Source organism: Empidonax traillii, unplaced genomic scaffold, assembly GCF_003031625.1.
Source record: "Empidonax traillii isolate 1590-97213 ecotype Southwest subspecies unplaced genomic scaffold, ASM303162v1 scaffold649:size547179, whole genome shotgun sequence".
Taxonomy (NCBI): domain Eukaryota; kingdom Metazoa; phylum Chordata; class Aves; order Passeriformes; family Tyrannidae; genus Empidonax; species Empidonax traillii.
In genome coordinates, this window is record NW_020955842.1 from 247,779 (window position 1) to 268,849 (window position 21,071).

Sequence of the window (21,071 nt, forward strand, 5' to 3'; positions counted from 1 at the left end):
CAGCCCCTGCACCCTGCTCACCCTCCCGGCCACGCCGCCGGGCTCAGGCTCCGACCTTGAGATGCCCGGGCACAGCCGGTCCCGCCGGGCCGCTCCCGCCGCCCCGGCCCCGCCGCCCACAACATGGCTCCGCCCACCGCACGCCCTCTTCGTGGGCGCCGCCATCTTGGCCGCTCACGTGACCCATGGGCCTCAGAGGCCGTCTCCGATTGGGCAGCTGTCTTCTGGCCCAGCATGGCGGCGGCCGATTGGGCGCGGGGCGGGGGCGGGGCGCGGCGCTGGTTGCCGGGGCGGCGAATGGCGGCGGCTCCTCGATGGCGGCGGGGCTGAGCGCGGACCCTGCACCGGCGGCCGGGACGCGGGGGCTCCCCCTCCCTGCGGCGGGGGGAGGCCCAGTCCTCGGGGTAACCCGCTGACCCCCTCCCCTCAGCCCGCGCCCTCTCCCCGCCCGCCCTCCTCAGCCCCCGCGCCCCTCCCGCCCGCCGTCCCCTTCCCTCGCCACCGGCTCCTTTGTGCTCCCTGCCCGTCCCGCCCTCCCGAGCGCCCCTCGCCCCGGCTGCGTCTCGCTCCGCCCCCCCACCGTCCCCTCCCTCACCCTGCAGTTCCTGCGTCCCGCCTGTCTCTCGGCAACCCCGGGGGGGATTGTCCTCGTCCTTAAACCCAGCCCAGCTCCTCCAGCTCACCTGCGCCCCATGCCAGTCCCCCCCGACCCAGCCAGCCCTCTGTGCCCTGTCCCGCCTCAGAACGCAGCACAGCCCCCCTTGGGTTCGGGAGAGCCGGGGGAAGAAGGGAGGGGTGGGTTGAGAGCGGGGAGAGCCCCAGCGCCCTGCCTGGGAGTGCGGGGACGGGCAAACTCCGGTTGTGAACACGAAAGAGCAAAGCAGAGCCGCCCCCTTCGCAAACACGGTCCTCATCGCCCGTAGACGATGCGAAGCGAAGCCCCGGCATGTGCATCGCAGCTCCTCATTCGCGCGGGGAAGCGAAGCGCTCGAAGCTTGTTCGCCTTTTTCATACGTTTCCTTAACGAAGTAGATGAGGAAAACCTATCCCGTTTCTGTTTCTCTTTTTGTTTCTGTGTTTGTTTTTTTTTTTCTTCCAGAAAAAGGGAGAGAGAGAGAGAGGCGCTCGTATTGAAGCCAACCAGCTGCGCTTCTGAGTGGGAAACTCCGGACTGATCTCATGGCTTGCTTTTTATTTCATTAATACTTCATTGTTTCTGAAAATGAACCATTTGTGAAGCTCTTCTCCTAACTCTGCTTATTCCTCTTTCATGAGGTGGCTGCTGCTGTGGAAGGGAAGGAATGGCATGAAGTAAATGGCTCCAATATAAGCAATCTGCTTTGCCCCAGTGCCCAGTGAGCAGCACTGTCACTTTAATAATTCCAGGTCAAGGGATTGCTTTCCTCGTTTTCAATCCTCTTTTAATACATGGGAGGATCAGAGGGACATTAAAGACCGTAAGGCTGGGTGGCTTGCAGATAATAAAAATGAAAGTGACTGCCCAGTGACTTCTGTTGGGTAAGAGAGTGATATTTGAAGGCTGTTGTCTGGTTAGGAAAAAGGGACCTTTTCAGTCTGCTGTGTAGTCCTCTAATACATAGCTAGCAAAATTAATTCAAGAAGTTAAAGAGACACTTCGGATTGTTTTTGTCTTCCTCCTTATTTGGATTATTTGGGCGTCTTTGTCCTGCAAATGATATGTTTTTGAGCATGTACAGGTGGAGTATTGAGACAGCTGCCTAGAGATGGACTGTGCCTTAACTGTATTGCATAAAATCTTTTAATTTTCAAACTTTGCTGCCAGAAGAGGAGTTATAATAAGGTTTTATATTACCAAGGAACATTTGCTCTTGTATTTTTATAGATTCAGATATATTTTAAAGAAATTGAAAACATCTCTTAAAAAAGAATCAAAAAGCTTTTTTTTCCCCCTTCTTTTTTTTTTTTTTTTTTTCTTATTTGTGGAAAGCATCAGAAGTCCAATACAAGGGAACAGCAAGTATTCATAGAAATGAAGATTGAAGCTGCATTTCCTAACTGAACTGTAAAAGTGTTCTGCAGTAGATAGCCAATTCTTGACCTCGCAGAGTTCTTCAGTAGTACTTCGTTAGTACCTGTAAATAAGTGCTTGCAACCAGATTCAGAAGTAGGAAGAAGAATGCCAGTCAAGAAGAAAGGTGGGCTATGAAGCTTCATATCTCATATTGCGTCTTCATTGTGTTAGATTGTTGATTTCTGGTACTTACAAATTCAAATTAAAAATGTTTGAATGGGGAATGGAAATGGTTTGTCTTTTGCCCTGAAAATGGGAGAACAATCTGTGCTCTTACAATAGTAGTTTTAAGAAGGAATTTTATGCCATATTTTAAGAGTTATGTCAAATTTGGCCTCAAATAGATTTTTTTTCCTAAAGCTCAGCCATCAGAGATTTTGAACAGACACCAAGAGGAAAGCTTGGCATTTAATTTTGTGAGAAGACTCTCTTAAAAATGCCAATAAATTTTAAAACCATAGTTTAGTCGGTTATCTGTTCATTACATGTTTGGCAGATAAACATCAGTATCAGTAGCAGCATAAATAAATAACAAGGTTTCAAAACCAATTTTAAATAAAAGTTATGGGACTTGTGTTTTGAAGGTGATTTAAACATGTGGGTTTTTTTCAAATATGATTTTAATTAACTTGGATTTCCATTTTTAATACAATATAAAACTACTGTCTTTATGGCTGTAGTATGGCAGCATTTAAGGAAAGATGAACAACCTTATGTTTTGTCCCTTCTCACCTCAAGTTTGGGATGGCTGCAAGAATAGAAGCAGCTTAGGAAAATGAGATTTCCAGTGTTCAAACAAAAACTGTGATATATATGAAGGCAAATTCTTACTCTGAAAACACTTGTATACCTTTGGTTATATCTGCTTGCAAACAAGACACTGATTTAAAGTTCCTTTATGTGCTAATAGAATAAATGGTATGTGAACCTTTTTTTATTCAGCTCATCTGTCCAGATGCATGCTCTGATACATCCCTGGATCTGATAATACAAAATGTGGGGGAAGGAGCAGAAAGTGAATATTACAGAACAGATATGAGGATATGGTTGATGTGACTTTGGGTTCTCTTCCTTGTAGGAGTGACCCTTCATTTTTTGATGAATGAATTAACATTTACTATGTAAATAATGATAAAACATGCAGATTACTAGAATTATTTTCATGCAAAAAACAATAAATGGGATTTTGTGTTTGTCTTTTAACACATGACAGTGTAGAAATGAATTTTCAAAACTGAAATATTTTAACGGATCATCCTGTCATTCATTATAATTGCTTACAGTTATGTGTAGTAAAGGTGGAAACGTGTATGGAGGAGTAACATCCTTAATAATTCATTCTGCTGTTCTGTCAACGTGTCACCCTGATGTACTGGTGAGGCTCGTGTTCTACCTGTTCTCAAAAGGAAAGTTGAGGCTGTTTTCATATTTTAACTCTTGATTTAGGTGATTTACATCAAGGATGTTTCTGTGATGGATGTTTAGCTGTAATTCAGTTTCAGAACACTTGCTGCAGGATTTTTGGGGTCAAATCTTACTTTGTGCTGAAGTTATATTGGCAATCACAGGGGTCCCTTCTGGCCTTAAAAATCTGTGGATTTCCTGTTTGTTTCCAGGCAGTTTGGGTCAGTCTTAGTGTACATCAAGGCTTAAATTTCTTCTTCTGTCTTATGAGGATGTGTATTTTGACTATGTTAAAATATAAACTCAAGAGACCCAAATATCCTTCTTGAAATATTATAAATGTAACATCAGTCGGTGTACTGGAGTTGCCAGGGTGAATGACTTTGAGTATTAAATGGGTGTTGTTAAAAATATGTTTAAGCATGTAAATTGCAGGTTTAAAAATGTTAATGAGTCAGCAGCTTCATTATGATTTTGAATGACTTAATTTGTCTTGTTCATGCAGTAGATTTCAACTTTCTAAACATAATTAAAAGCATGCTGGCAACTTGAAACACACTACCATTTTTAAAAAAACCTGCTGTTGTTACAAGTAATCCCTGTTACTGCCATAAATATGAAGGAGATTGAGGGAATTCCGCCCCCCCCCCCGCCGCCATTTATTTGCTTTATGGTTTTGACAGCATTTTGTGTCTAACTAATTTTATATTTCTGATGGTGATTTATTTTCCCTTTCTGGTTTTATGTATTTGGGAGATCATGTCTACTCCCTTTCCTACTCAGGCCATCTGTAGAAATCTCGGTGGGATACTCTTTTCTAGGCTGTGCAAAAGTATGTATTTCAATAGCAGCATTAAGGACAGGATTATCCCTCTCCATTTCAGCACTTTATGTGTTACTATTTTGGATTTGATCAAAATATTCTCCTAAAATCAGTATTGAGACAGAGAAACCTGTGAAAACAGGCTTTAAAACATCCTGATATTTATTGCTGGAAGTTGTTACCAAACACTGCTTTCTTTGGCACTGACTGGTTCTGGGTCTTTCTAAAGAACAGCGTATGCATTTTGGGAATTTGCCTTTGAAAGGTCTCACATCCAGTACCAGTCTTCAAATTTCACATAACTTTGCACCTAATTTACACTTTACCTTGCTGCTTGATATGATGTCTTCCACCTCTCTTTTAGAAGTCCAGGCCTGTTTAGTCAGGAAAAAAATAGTTTACTTAATAATAAAAATCATGTAACTTATAGAAAGCATTAATTTCTTATGGATGTGGAAAAAAGGATTGCTTGTGGTTCTAAACATGTTTATGTCAGTAAATGATTGCCATTGCCTGATGAGCTAGAGTGAAAGGATTTTGTTTTCTCACTTCATTCTGACGGGGGATAAGGCTCCACATTCCCAACAATGTTCGCAGAGTTGACATGTTTGCTGTCAGTGTCAGCAAAAAGTGAGGCTGGAAAGGGAGAACGGAGTATCCTGTGGCGTTGAATGTGTTCCCTTCAGATGAGGGGCGGGACACTGATGCACTATTGCTGCGTGATTAAACAAATGGCTCTTTTCTTTGGCTTTTGCTCATCTTTCACTTTTAAGAACATTTCAAGTTTTAAATCAAACCAGACATCTCACTTTAGTTACAAAATGATTTGTTGGACAGTACCTTTTAGAGATGATATGAGATGAACAAATTTGATAAGTCAATAAATGCATTATTTTTGCTTAATTTTTACTTTACTTTCGCAAACTAGAATATATATGAATACAGCTATTCCTAAAAAAGTTACAGAACTTCTTGAGAAAAGCTTTGCTTCAAATTAAAATAGAACTACCATACCGAAGTGAAGTCAGGTCTCTGAGTGGAGTCGTGTTTTCTTTCCCTCCCTCTCTTCCTGAGTTGCTTAGCTGAGTTGATTTCTCTGAACTGTAAGGGGACTATGTTTAGATCTGTAATTGCATATATTTTGGATTCATCAACAGAATAGTTAAGAGCATAAAATGTTACTGAAATTCATCCATGTCTTTCGCAGTGATGGAAAGAGCTAATTAAATCCATACTCCTCTGTGATGGAGAGCAGATTCCAGTTTTGAAGCCCTGCTTGCGGTTCATATGGATATGGATATGGCAGGAACCCCCACCTCTAGATGTCTGGCTGCACATGTGCTTCTAGACTAACCCTGTCATCATCTTTGCACATCTAGCTGTGTCTAGGCAGTAAGAGATACTTCAGTGGTGGGGTTTGTATTGCCTTTGTCCTGCTTTCTGTCATTCACAGTGAGAGGGATTGTATCTTTAGCCAGATGAAACCTGTGGGCCGCTATTAGTACCATCTTGTTCCACATTGTAGCCAGTTTATAAAGACCTGCTGATTCTGTTTGTCATGGAATAACTTTTTGCATCACTCCTTTTATATTAAAAAATGCCTTCCAGACCATGCATTATTCAGCACATCAATGTCAATAATTAAAAAGTATCAATCTGATCCCATATGGACAACTTCTGGACCATTTAGAAGAATCTGACAGATGCACTTTATGAAATGCTAGGTTTTGTAGTGGTAATGCTGACTTTATGTGGCTGGCCTGTTGGAAGGAAGAGGTCTAAAAGCAACTCAGCAGGAACTTTTAAAGCAAAGTTCATAAAGGACCAGACAAAGCTAGCTCCCATTAATGCACTGGAGTTCTTCATGCATTAATTCTCTTTCAAACTGGCAACTTCTTTTTACATAACAAAATTTAAGTTTAGGATCGTAACTTTTCATGCTCAAAAATCTCACTGAACGTAGTTTCAGGCTCCTCACATCTTACAGCAGCAAATCCAACATGTATTGGAAATTTTGTTTTTCTTTCACTTGTAATAAGTAATCAGTATTACAAGATTTTTGTCCTTTCAGTTGCTGAAGGAATATTCTCAAATTAGTACGTGGCTAAAAGGCCACATCTTCCACTCCAAGTTTTGTTCGACTGCCTCTCAGTTTTTACAGTTAATTGAATGGGAGCAGTGCGAAGTTTAGGTTGTTTTTACGGACTGTGGAAAGTACAGTTTCAGATTTCTGAGAGTTAAACAAGTGTCAGAAAATTGCTGTCTGAACTGTGCCAACCTTCACCACAAAGCTTTGATTTAAAGATGTCACTGCTTTTGTGGCAGTGAGCTTTTTCCAGCCAGACATTGTTTCTGCTGTGGGAAACAGTGAAGTATTTTGCACAAGAAAGGACTATAGGAGCAGGCATTGTACAGAACAAGTCTTTGTTCTTTACACGCAGGCTGGAAAGCTAAGGACTGGAACAGTGAAATTTATACTCTTTTTCCAGCTCTGCTGTTGTTATGATACATTTCAGGTATTTAATGCAGATCTACCCCATTTTAGTTGCCTTGCCTATACAGGTGCCCAACTTTTTGTCCTGGAGGGTTGCTTTGGTCAGCAGAGAGAGGTCCACCTCCAAAGGGTGTTTTAACACACCTAAGATCTGAATTGCCTTCTTGACAGTTGTCATTTTCTCCCTCCATAGATGAAACACAGAGTAACCACATTAATTCACCTCAGTTAGATAATGTCACAGTTGCTCATATAAATTTTAGTGGAAAAAGCATTTCCTTATCTGACATAAATATGAGAGCTGACACGTGTTCTATGAGTGCTATAAATTAACACTATTCATTATTTTTGTGGGAAAAAAAGTGTTAAAAATTATTGTACTGTTAGTCACTGAAGCTAGAAGCAACCATAGTGTTGATACAGACACAAGAGGCAGCTGTGCATCCTCTCCTCCATTCCTGTTAAGTGCATATTGCACTCAGTAGAAGCAATGGTGTCTTGCATTATAAGCATAATCTTTTTCGTTGTCATGCTCTCTTCTTTCCTTCTGAATTTGTTCCAGATGGCCAAGTTAGATGTCAGAGGGTAACTATGGAGAAAAAGCTGAATTTCTAACTAGTAGCCAGATGTGCTAAAAGATAATAAAAAGCCCCTGCTTCAGCAAAATGAGTAAAATCTGCCTTACTCAGATATACTTTGATCAGGTCATACCAGGTTCTTGCTTCTTACAAGTATTTAAGGTCTGTTTCACTGTGGTATCTTCGTATATTTACTGTGGATTAACACAGTGCCAAACAACAGCTTTATAAAAAGAAAGATCATGTTTTCTCTTGCTGTATTCATCCCCGAAAGAGTCAGCAAAGCTGCTTTGACCTGATGGGTGATGTCAGTAGTAATCAGCATACAAAATCTGTGAAGAAAACATTTGCTCTTTATTGGATGTGGTCCAGAAGAGTTTTTGGTGGCAGTAAACTCTTTGCCAGAACATGTTACTGATTTTCACTTCTGGCTGAAGAGGTTAATGCTCCCTTCAAAACATATTTATCAAGGAATTGAATTATGTAGAGTTTCCTGGAAAGAGGGATTCTGGACAATTTATGGTTTTGCATACAGAAACCAATCTTTTCTGTATTAGAATGCTGCTCTCTCCCCTGTCTGTGTAGCATATCTTGTGTTGTGCTTAGTGGAATAACTCAAGTCACCTTCCAATTCAGTCCTAGGTGTTGAGCACCACAGTTACACTACTTTGCAGATGGGTGCCTGCTGAGCTGTGCTTTTAACAATGACAACAAAAAAAACCCCAAGAACACCAAACCCAAGCTTTGCAGATCTACAGACTGAGTTGCTTAATGCCTAAATGTAGAATTAATTTTGTGTTGTTGCGTGAAGGTACATGTTTTGGTTATTGACTCAGAGACTGTAGTGTAATACAAAGGTTCTGAAAGTAAATATTCCAATGTGAATGTGAGAAAATGTAAGACCATAATGCCTGTTTCGGTAATAAATAAAGATAATTTGATCTCATTCCATTTCTTTTTTTTTTTTTTCATCACTAAAAAGACATTCATGTTACTGAATTAGATGGGAATTTTTATAATTCCAGTTGTTTTCTTTCATGTTATACAATATTCTTTTGTATGTTTGGAATTATTAATTCCTGACCAGACATCTTTTTGTTAGCTTTATGTCTCATTCCAGTTTTCAAATTTATGTTAATTTTCATACTGAATGTTCTTCTAAAGGAAAAAAAAAAAGTACACAGCTGCCTTCTTACATGTATAACTCCTAGTTTTTACTCTTGCAACTATGCATGAAGTTCCAGTAGTTTTGTGTATTACATACAGTTAGATTGTAAGCTCTTCAAAGCAGGGTGCTCTAAGAATTTTACACTATTAACATGTCAGTTTACATTTATTCAGCTGTATAAATAAGAGAGTTTAATTTGGTGCTACATAATTGTGGAGGTTGTGGCTTCATGTTTTGTTCCATCTTCATATTTGCATTGTTGATTTAGCAGTAGCATTTGCACATCTAGATTTTAACATCATGACACTTGAAAGGCAGAAAGAAGAAGTTCAGGTAAAGCTTCTTATAACTGCAGGATTTCTGAAGTTTTCGAAAGAATCTCAGGGCCCAAGAATTGGCTTGTTCCAATGTCTGAAACACAAACAGGTCACCTGTGTAGACAGGTCACCAACTTTGAGAAAGGATCACCAACAAGCAGTCCCCACATTACCTTTGACATAGCTGGGGAAAAAAAGAGCTCCCTGGAAAAAAGGAATGACCCTGGTGAGATGATCGGCTAAAGCCCTTCTGTGTGCCTTAAAGGAAGGTAGGAAGAATCCAAGTTCCAGAGTGAGCCCCTGATAATAAGTGGGCTCTGCCTTATTATAGTAAGGTATGATGCATAAGATTAGCAGATCATACGTGAAATGCTCGAGAATGGTTTGTGGATTTTATGCTGAACCAGTCACTGATCTTTATATAGTTATCCTATTCCTTGGGTAAATACAGTTAGTTAAGTTTAAAGGAATATATTTAAAACAAAAAAATGTGTAAATGCAGCAATTTAACAGAACATATGCATGGTTATATGTTGTAATACCAAGTGTAAAAGCACTTGTATAACAAACTTACATTGCAGGTAATCATTATTGATAACTGAAATTTTTCTTAAGGAGCCAATTTCCCTTATAGTAAATTAGACAAAAAGTCTGATTCTTAACCAATAGGGAAAAAAAAAAAGGATCTAAGGACTCTTTTATCATCATCACTTCCCTGGTCGTCTCTGTATGTGTTTGTGTGTGTGTGTGGCGTTTCATAAAACTCATGGTGCTCCTGTCCAGCTTTATCCACCAGTAATGTACTGTAACAGTACTGATTCTCCAGCCGGAGTTGATAAGTAAGTTGTGCTTTAAGACAAATTTAATTCCAGAAAAGAGAATAAGAGGCTTCGAAAATGTACACGGTGTACAAAAGTTGCAGAGGCTGGAATTGCAAAAAAGGAGACTGAACAGGGGAGGGACATGATAAGTCACAGAGTATAGAAGAGGCTGTCAAGGGAATAATTGTGGTTCGCTTTACATGTTGACATCTGGAAGACAAGTAGTTGTCCTGATTTATAACAAAAAAATATGGGAATTACGTAGTAGAAAAAGTTGCTAGAATCCTCAAGTACTGAAATCGGATGGTGAGAGATCTTGTGGATGTTGTGAGAGGTTATCAGTGCAGGTAGACAGGCATCTGTGCTGTGGTTGTAAGCCTAAGTCCTTCTGCACAGCACAGAGGTGAACTGAAAACCTGCTAGGGCTCCTCCAGGCCCGTTGTGTCTGTCTGTTCTGCTTCTCAGAGAATTCAGCTGACACATCATAGCTTAACTTCTGCCCTTCAAAGCAATCTGGCTTGCAGAGCATTTAGCCCTCTGCATTGCATAGTCTACACGAGTCAATATTCTGGAACAAGAGACTGCTGTGCAACTTCTGTGGTTCAGTGACAACCTTTTGCGTGAGTTGTTTAGAGCACAGAGGCCTGCAGTAACACAACTGCATATTAACACTGTCTAGTGCAGCTGCCTGTCCTCCTTATTTTAGTCCAGTTTTCCTCGGCATTTGCATGTATTGTTTCCCCTTAACATACCTGAGCATATAATGTAGCCTTGTTCTGAGAAATTTGCTGTTGTACTTGCATAGGAGCTCTCTCATACTGTCTGGCCCATTTCTTGTCTACTGACAGCATAAAGGTCTAGAATAACAGCTGAACTGTTCCTAAATTTGTGTTTTGCAGGAAAACAGTCTGTATGGAGAATTCACCTAGGCTCCAGTTAATTTAGGGATGTCACACATTTTACTGTTTATGGAAAGTGAGGGCAACTCAGAATGCAACCTTAACTTTAAATATCGTTCCTTGAAAGACTCTCCACTGGCCCAAGATTAATCTTCACAACATGTTGGCCTCCTCTGTGTGCCAGTCTGGTTACTAAAAGCTGAAACTCCGTAAACAAGCCTGCCTTTACTAACCCTCATTTTTTTGTCCCTCTATTTTCCCTAGTGGGACAGAAGATGGGTTTAGGTGTCATGCATACTCTCAGGAGCTGTTATTTTTAACCCATTTGCTTGCTTGTTGTGAGCACTCCTTACACTGGTGTTTGTCATATACCTAATGCCTTATGTTTTTTCCTGAAGGTTGCATAACCCATATGCTGCCTTTTCTTCATAATTCCTTAAAGCCCTACTGCAGATATTAAGGCCTGAGATGCTGGGAGCTTTCTGGTTTGTACAGGGGCACACATTCCCTGCCTGCTTTCCCTCTGTACAGTCAGCTGGATTATTTGTGTCTCATATTGATGTTTATGTGTAAATATTTTATGATTGTCATTTGTCTAATAGTTCTCAAGCCTTTTGAAGCATGGGAGCCTACAGCTTGTGTTTCTCTCAACTGTCTTAGTGTACTATTTCTTACATTTCTTTCTAAAATTTAATTGGCTTTTTTACACCTCCTCTGTGTGTACAGAGCATTGCATATTAGCAACATTTATTCCATTAAGTTTGCTGTTGTGTGTGAAGATTAGGAAAGGTAAATGAGTTACTAATGGCTTCGGCTTGGATCAGGCCCAAGGCAGGTTGCCTGGAAATTTCTTATAAACTACTGCATCCCCTCCTGCTTATCTGTAGCAACCTTTTTTAATTTTTTGAGCTTTCTGGAGCAGAGAATCAAATCAAGACAAAGTAATAGAGGCAGGGACTCAAATGTCTGGCTCATTTGTCAGTGGTCACCTAAACAAAGGTGTGAACTCTCCAAAAGCAGTTTTTGGGATCCTTTTTCTTCTAAAGTTATCAAAATTCACCAAGAACACTTCCCTTGCTCTCTTTTGTGGTGCTCTGGTTCCATTTCTCACTTCTGTTCTAGCTTCTGTGGTTTATCTCTCCCATCCTTCATGCCTTTTCCAGCTTCAGTGCCCTACATTTTCCCAACTCTGGTTATCAAAAATCCAGAAAGGGTCTCCTGAAATGTGTTGGTGTGTTTTTCTTTTAAAACTCACCTATGCAGCATACTTTGCAAGTCAGGCAGAAAATAATCAAAATACACCTTAAGAAAAGGAGGAGATAAAATTATGGGGGGAAAAAAAAGAGAGAAATTGAAATAACAAACCCCTTCATCTTATCAACTAAGGGTATAGTTTTCAACTAATGTTAAACTTATCTTTCATTGATGAAACAATAATATTTTTCATTTAAGTCAACATTTTTCCATATTGTTGCACTCCAAAAGTATTTTCATTCACAAACTCTTGATGCCAACTGGGGGAAAGAAATGTAAATGTCATCCTAAACTTACTGACAGACTGGTAGCCTTGATTCCCCAAGAGCCAGTGGTTGCCTAGTAGTGCATTGTGCTGGTGCAGGGCACTGTTAATCAGCTGACTATGATTTCTTCCAAGTACAAGGCTGAACTTGCTGAGTTTGGAATCGTATTTTCATTTTTTTCTCTCCATCTTCTGAGCTACCATGCTTTATAGCAGGAGTTGGGTAACAGGATCATACTCCCATGGAAAGCAGTATCAGATCTCAGTAGACTGTGGGTATTCAAAGCATAACAATTTGAGTGCAAAATTGGTGACTGGTCCTGGCTGGCTTCATATATGGGTCCATATAGAGTTCAGCCTGTGTAGCTTTATTGTGGCTGTAAGGAGCTCTAATGGCTTGAAAATAGCCATGTATTCATATATATAGCCATAACAGCATCTGCCTGAATTACCTGGAGCTTCCATTATCTGTTTCTTTCGTTTGAGTCATCATCATTCAACATACCCTGGACTGAGGAGTTTTGAAGATGGAGCTGCTTGGAAACTGGTTTTGAATCACATTTATCTTTCGTATATAGTTTCAATTAATCCTGTTAGTCAATTCTTTTCCAAATTAATTATTGAAATTTATTTATAAACTTATATTCTCTTCAGATATAATACCTGTAGTTCATCTAAAGGATAAGTAGTTCAAATAACGTCTGAGAGATATCTAGGAAAGCTGTTTCCTGTATGCTATGGCTGTTCCCAGAGATGGCATGTTGTGTGACCTGCCATGTGCTGTGTCATCCTCAGTCCTGTATGAAGACACAGTACATATCAAAGATTTTTTAATCAACCCAGTCTCCACACCAGCAGAGCTGCAGTGTTTCAGCTCTACCAGGGGTATACAGTAAATGCAGTAGTGAGTATAGTTAGAGGAACTCAAACAGCACAGAAATGACTTCCAACCCTGCTGCCTTCAAGCAAGTGCAGCTCCCAGGGGATTTTATGTTTTCCTTAAGTAAATACTTGAGCATTGAGTCTGCAGTCAAAGTAGTGTACAGGTAACTAACTCAAAGCGCACCACAGAACTTGTTCCTCTGTAGTGCTGCAGCTGTGGAGTTTTTTAGACCAGTGTAAAAAGTGTACTTAAAATACTGACATTTTGATTTCAGAGCATTTGCATGCTTTTCCTTACTCACTCACTTGGCAGTTGTATGAGTGTCCTCACAAGAACCTGCACCATGTACGCCTTTAACTTGGGTTCTGTATACATAACTCCCGTAAGATTTCCAGCCAGCTAAACACCTTCATCAAAAACAAAGTGCCCACCTGTTACACTCTAATTGAAAGAAGTGAAGCTCAATTTTTTTCTGTCTCCTTGCCTATATGGAGTTTCAGCGATTCTAAAATGTGCTTGCAAAACATGGGAGCATGGCAAAGACCCGGAAACAAACCAGCAGAGGAAGGGAATCCTTCTGCTTAAAGGTACTGGTTAGTATTACGAGGGGCATCCAGATCTTGGGTATGGACCCTGAGAAGTAGACAGAATTGATTTTGATGTCATTTTATCAAAATAGATTGGAAATTAATTGCAGAATTTATTTAAATATGTGTAATTATCAGATTTAATCTTTCTTATATGAAGCTTACATTTTAAGAGCAGTGCTTTAAGAACAATTTTTTATTGATGATAATTTAATTTTTTCTGATATATAGTGCACCTTACGCTGTATGGGCTTGTATGTGTGGCTTCATTTCCTGATGACAGTATCCCTGGAAAACTTTTTGTCTGTAAGATATACTGAAGCTACATTTGGTTAAAATATAAATTGAGTTGTATTAACAATGCATTTTCTATACAGTTTTTGTATTTGCTTCGTCAGATTTATAAGCATTGCCACAACACATTTTTTTGTTCTATAGCATAAATGTTTACTTATGGAGCTTTAAAAATTGATATCACAGAAAGTTTGTGTCTATACAGTGTGGGGACTATAAAGTGTGGAGTATTCTCTAATGACCCCCTCTAGAATAATAACTCCAAGGAAAGGATCTGCTTTTTTTTTTTGTTCTTACATAAATCAATACATTATATTAAGCAAACATTCTGTAGAAGAAGTATTAAGTAATTTCTTGTCTGGTAAAACTTTAGATTGAGAGAAGCAGAAAAGGTTTTCCAAAGAAATCCAATAAGCAAAGTACTGCTCTACAGTTTTGTTTCAGTGTCACATTTGCTGTATGGTGGCAATTAATCATTCCCTAATTGGTAACATAAACCACAAACATTTCTGAACTGGTTAAAAAATTATGGAGTGATAATGAAATTTAGAGAATAATTCATTTGGGTTAACTGATAACCTCTTGAACAAGATATTGTAGGACCATAAAAGCTGTTTTATTCCTAAAGAAATTTTTCTTATAATGTGTTTTGAGTATGATTTATTTAAACAATAATGTATTTACTGTCTAAAACGTGTTTGTTTTTGTAGGACTGTATCTTCTGAATGGTTCTTGTCAAAATCATCTTTCAAAGTCAATAGGATCACCTAAAAAATAGTGTCATAATAAGCAGTAAAAAAATCCTAGACCTTTTTTCAACAGACCTCATGGGGCAGAGTTGATACTGACTTTTCAGTGGTCTTTTGTTCGCAGACAAAGGACCTACTCAGGATCCACACAGAGCCCCAATACTTGGGATATTAAATTGTGTGCTCAGTGGATTTGTGTTCTTACTCGAATTTGGTTTTGGTATCAGCCCTGAAGAATAGTGTATCATAGAACAAAGATTTTTTGGTTGCTTTTATGATATACTCCAACTATGAGGTACAGGACTTATTTTGGCTGCTAAAAATTAATGTATGCTTCATTGGATATTGTAATCCCATACATACAATCTCTTGAAAGCCACTAATCTCCCATTCTTCTTGATGAAAAGAATGTGTGGGAATTCAGATTGAGAAACTTCCATTTAATTTGGGTGGCAGGGAATATGGTTGTTATTTGACTATTGTGCTGCAGTCCAGGCAGTCCATTCTTGAGGCCAAATAATACTTTTAAGTTTTGTAGCTGTCAGACCCAAAAGGCAAAGTACTGGATGCCCTCATCCGTTTTGGGTATAACTGGGAGTTGACAATGGTTATTATCTTGGGCAGAGTACTTAGCATTCTTCAGACATGCTGTTTCATTACAATATTTTGTATTGCTCTCTGTTGTGCAGAGGTATAAATGCGGTGTACTGGTGCTGAACAGGATTATGCCCCAGCATGCTAAATACTGTCAAATATGAAGATCTAGTTCTGAGTAATTTATAATCAGGAAAGTTCGTCAAGAAGGCTGAAAGTTGCTTTATTGAAAGCCTGATCTGATGCCAAATTGACTGGAGGTTTTTCAGGAGTGCTTCAGGACTTGGCTTTTCAGGAGTGCTTCAGTAGCAGGGGTTACACAGCCCCCCTCCCCAACATGCTAAATACTCCTGGCCAAAATATGATTCCTCTTGATACCAGAACATCAGTGGTAGCTTCCAGCAGAAGCAGAGCAGCTGGGGGATCCAGACTGGCTCTCTCAGCACATGCAACCCATCACAAATTATTTGGAAAACTAGATACACTACTGACGAGGGAGATTGTGCAGGAAAAGGCTGCAACTCAATGCTGGAGCTTACGAATGGAGTAAAAATTAATGTATCCTATTAAAGCTTGAGAGGAAAATGAGGCAAGAAGATCATTACTTGATCTGGGATTTATCTGGGATTTAGATTTAACACTAGAGCTGTGCTCTGTTGCTGGTTATTCAGTTTGTAGAGTTTAGGACTCTTTTGGGGTCAACCAAAAGTAGGCTTTTTTCATCTTGAGAAATTGAAAAATAATGATTTCAGTGAAAATAAAAACTCTGCTCATACCCCTAAAGGATACTACTTTTTTGTAGCTGTTTTCTTTAGATAGGAACAATACACTTTAGGAAGGGAGTGATTAATGACGGAGGGGATGTCAACATGCTTCACCAAGTCACTGAGAAAGAGGAATTGGTATCTCTGGTGTGGAATAGGCATTCAAATCCCATTTTCCTAATTTCTCAGATAGTCCACTTCTAAAAAGTGTCCTTTGCAGTGGTTTTCCACCACTCTACTGCTTCACTGTAATATAAATAATCTTGTATTCGTTACATATGCCTGTCTGTACTTGGGGGAAGGTGAATGACTGATTCCAACCCATGATTTAAGTAAGTAACTAATTATTCTGCTGAGGGCAGCCAGAATTGATTCTATGATTCTATATATTTTAATATGTGCGTGTGTGCAAATATAAGTAAAATGATGATGTTTGGATTTCATGTAATTTTATATGTCACTCATGCTCTTGGCAAGTGACTACACAAAGATAATAGCAGCAGCAGAAACAGAGCTCTGTTTCTCTGGGCTCTTACAGAAAGGCTGGATTGCTCCATTTGAGCCAGCACATGGATGAAAGTCTGCTGTCAAACTCTCATTTAGCAAAGAGGTAGATAGCAATTTTATGTATTGAGAGAATAGAAAAAAACCCACCATGCTCTTGGACACCTGCCTTTTAGATACACTTTTGTTATTCAGAGGAGAGAGAATGGAGTGCTGCAGATGCAAAGCAAACACTTCCATGTCTTCTCTGAATATGTTTCAAGGCCAGTTTTCCTGCAGGAGTATACAAAGTGGTTATTGTCTATAATTTTGTAGCTTCTGCAAGTTGTAATTTGGTCCAAACCTCATAGCTTCCAGCTGGTTTTGGACAAATGAAAGTGAACACTTGTTGTAGATGCCATTCAAAAGTTCATTTTTGCTTTGCAGGGAGATCTCAGACGTGCAGCTTTGTCTATGTGGCTTGTGGCATACAGCTAATGACAGACTGCAGCAACATCACCCTCCCTGGAAGTGTTCAAAAGGCGTCTGGATGTGGCGCTTGGGGACATGGTTTGATGTGGAACATGGTGGGGCAGGGTTGATGGCTGGGCTTAAAGATCTTGCAGGTCTTTTCCAACCTTAGTGATTTCATGATTCCATGAACATTTGCTGTAAATGTTCCTTACATGTGTGAACGATACTGTTCAAAATGTGTAGGTAATATTTGAGCATTTAAATACTTTACGGAGTCAATAAAGACTTTTTCGTACTTGCTTGTTTTTTAGATACTGACCGAGCTTTAGTGCTGCTGGAAGAATATTGTAAAAAACTACGGGAACCAGAAGAGCAGCAACTGAAGAAAGCCATCAGAAAGGTGATGGGCATCTTTAAGAGCAGCTTGTTTCAGGCACTTCTAGGTAGGTACTAATATTTAATACTAGATGCATGCTCTTGGAGGGCAGAGCTAGGCCAGACCTAGTAACTTCCTTACTAGCCACTATTTAATATGTGTTTATGATGAACAGCATGTTGAGATGATCCTTCCAGGTTCTCTGTGGGGAAACTCATTGTCCTGATATTTCAAAGGTATTTTTCTACTTATACAGATAAAAGAAAGAGTAACAAAAACTCATGCAAGATAAGGCATTGAATTGTTATTCCTAAACCATGCTGCTTTCCTTTGTTTAATGGAAGATACTGAACCAGAGTAGGATATTTATGCAAAGTGCAAGATGAGGCCATCTCCACAGGTAAATGGCCAAAGTTTCATTGATTTCACTGGCACCAAGTAGCACTTAATTTTGCATTAAGTTTTTGGGAAAAGTGTCAGCAAAGAAACTCTAAAATGAGTCAAGACATTTGCTCCAGGACACAGTTGAAATTTTGGTAGGATGTTCCCATTCGTATGATGTTGCAGTGTTCAAAGAGATGTGCTGGTGTATCGCTTAGTCTTTCTTCCATTTACTTGAAGTTTCCCATTGCGCCTTGTAAATGATATTAAAATCAAGCTCTTGGCATTTTGGAGCTTCGTATAATATAATAATATTATATTTTTAGGTCAGGAATGTAACTGGTTGCTGTAGCATCCCTGTTGTTCCTTGTGCCATGCCTGAGCTGCCAGTCATGGGAAGTGGTGGCAGCAACTGGGCATCACCCTTGCTCCACCTCTCTCAGCCCTCTTGCTCACATTGCATTGCCCCCTTGGTGTTTTATTCCTTCACAAACAAACCTGTACATTTTATGCAGAACTAGTCTGAAGGGCACATTTCTTAACACAAATGATGTTTGTGGAAGCACACGTGCGTTCAAAGTATGACTGTTTAAAGCTAGAGTTTCAGCAGTACTTGCAGAGCTTCAGACAGGAACAGTTAGGGAAAAATTTTGATTATATGTCATGAAAGTAGAAGTACATCAATAATGCACTGTTATTGTGAAGATGATGGAGGTTTGGGAGTAGTTTCAGGAATTTCTGTAGCATTTTTCAAATTGCGTGCTACCAGTCTCTAACATTTCCTGCAACTGGAATCAGTTATTGCTAGCACTATTGTAACTTTTCCCAGCTTCTTTAAAATTATTAGCTTTATTTTATAAATGCTACTTAATTTTAATTGCTGTGTATGCTTTAAAAAAGGAAATAGATTCATAATTGAGAGGTATTTACCAAATAGTTGTAAATAGATTTGAACTAAAGAATGAAAAATAAAGATGAGACCTTTCTGTGTTATTTTTATGAAGGTGCCTGTGGATATAGAAGTATTTGCTGAAGAAATGCACAGTCATAGAAGTGACATTAGCTGTACATTTACTTCTGCACTACTTTGAAGTATTCCTTCAAAGTGTTCTAACAACATGTGTGCTTTGTGTGTGGCTACACTGCAATATCTGTTGATGTATTACATTTGTCAGAAATGAAAAAGTGATTACAGCTACATTAAGGTTGAACCAAGGAAGAAATTACATCCTTTGATTGCCACAATACCAGATGGAAGAGTATGGTGTTACAGAAGTTAGATAGCATTTTAATTTGTGGGTCTTTGGATGTCTTTTCCTCATTCTTAAATGCTTTCTTTTATAACAGAGATTTGGGAATTGCAAGATGTGTTCAAAGTCTCTCATTCTTATGTTTGGTTTGTTATTTGCTTTGTCTCAATTCTGGAACAATACTAAAGAGTGACCTCTCACCAGTATTTTAAGTGTGGTAGATGATGTTATTACACAATTAGTAATGAGGTTCTTGCATAATCAGTATTTAAAAAAAACCCTACTTCCATGACATCTGTTTTAGCTTCATGTCATAGTTTCTCTATTCACCTATAAATCAGACCACCACACAAGGAAATACCTAATACAGAGCTTCTGGTCTGTTTTTAAGTTCTGTACTGCTATTTTTTTCCTTTGTCTTTTATATTTACAGAATGTCTAATTGTCTTGAAAGCATACATTTTTATGTGCCTAATCTTGTTTAGACTTAATTTTCAGAGTCTGAATGTTCATTGCTTTCCAAAACTCTATCTCATTGACAGCTGTCAAATATTGTTTTTGTCCAGGATTAATGTACCATTTGAATATTTAGGCTGTAACTTTTTTTAATTTTTGTACAGAATCATTAACCTGGATGTTACCTGTTAACCTGGATGTGCACATTCCTATCAGGCATAGAGATAACGTAATTTTATGTGCCAAATTCGGTTCTTGTAGGTCCTACAGCTTCAGTAGAATTTGATTCCTTTACAAATAAATTCAGCTGTTGTAACCATCCCTGTCCTTTAAGTCTGTGATCATTTCTCGTTAACCTCCAAAAGACTTTAAAAATCGGTAGGATGTCTTAATTGAGTATAAAAATAACAGATAAAGAAAACTAATTATTAATAGAGGCAGTTTTCAAATCTGGTGTTGTCTGGTTCCTTTTATCCTCAAATCTATGCTTGTGTGATGTGATTCACCCATCTCTGAACTTGGATTCTCAGTGTGTGCAAGACTATTTTTATCTTCAATGTGTTTCATAAATATTAAATGCTGACTACTGAACAGTGGAGTAACATGAGAAAAAAGAGGATTCAATAGTTTTCGTATGTATATTCTAAACCTGCAAGAAGCCACTACAATTATGTAAGAAAAAGTTTTGTGAGAGATTTACAGAAGGATTATTGAAGGATTGTCCTTTTACATTTTAATTTGGGTTCAGAAGCATTTCTTTCTCCCTTTGGGCTGTTCTTGTTGCTGGACTTCTTGCTAGTCACTGTGTTCAGTTACAGCTGAGTTAGTTGCTAAGAGGCACTTTTTCAAACTGACATGTGGAGCTGGAGTCCCATTTACACTCCAGTGGCCCAAGCACAGTGCTTTGAAAATCCAGCCCTAAGAGGAGGGAGGAGGAGCAACTCTCTAGAAGGAACATGCAAGGGGAAGATTGTGTATTTAGATATTGACATTACTTTTGAGTTAATTCCAGATTTTTTTCACCGAAAGGGTCTTACCAATTCTTCTCTGTGCAGTGAGGAGCTATGCTGTTTTTATGGGCTTGTAAGGATTTTTGCTTTTTGTAGGGTCATCTGTAGCTAGATGATATTAAAATCACTAGGTCCTCCCAAACTGTAGCACGTGTTGTTCTGATGTGAACATTTTTAAAACCCAGCAAGGAAGAGGAAATGAAACCTCTAGAAATCCAAATGCCTCATTTGTTGAGATTGTCTCATAATGGGGCATCTTACAGGCATCGTACCAAAATAAAAAAGGGAAATCATGAAAGAGAGTAATAATAGTCATCTGAATGTGTCAAAGCAACCAAACATTTTTGTTCCAGTTCTGTTCTTCATGAAATTTAATCAGTTTTTATAGTGCAATATGTAGTTTAGTACAATTTATTTCTGTAAAATTGCTGTATATTTGTCTAGACTTCATTTCATTAAGAAAAGTGCATGATTCTACAGCTTAGAAGGCAGTTCTGTGGAATGAGAATGGATGAAAGAGGTTTATGTCAGTGTTTTTTTTTTTTTTTTGTAGATACATCTCTATGAAACATCATTTTGTTTCTAGCAGGAATTAAAGTGCCACAAATAACTGTAATCGTCTTATGCAGTATTAGGTAAAAACTAATCGCAATAGGTTTTTCTAAAATTCGGATAAACCCAATCTGCAGTGGAT

At 39.0% G+C, this 21,071-nt stretch overlaps 1 protein-coding gene across 6 annotated transcripts in view; it reads left to right on the top strand.

Annotated features, from left to right (window-relative positions):
* The window catches only part of LOC114065354 (disks large 1 tumor suppressor protein-like), a 166,721-nt gene that overhangs the window by 270 nt on the left and 145,380 nt on the right, over nt 1–21,071 (top strand). For 2 of the 6 annotated variants that reach the window (XM_027899200.1, XM_027899202.1), the window contains exons 1-3: nt 232–404; nt 1,100–2,177; nt 17,216–17,347. In XM_027899200.1, coding sequence (XP_027755001.1) covers nt 2,159–2,177; nt 17,216–17,347 — 151 coding nt within the window. In that variant the 5' untranslated portion in view covers nt 232–404; nt 1,100–2,158. Of the gene's footprint in view, nt 1–226; nt 405–1,099; nt 8,299–17,215; nt 17,348–21,071 lie in introns of those variants that run through there. The other 4 variants (XR_003572941.1, XM_027899203.1, XR_003572942.1 and 1 more) reach the window with 4 other exon arrangements.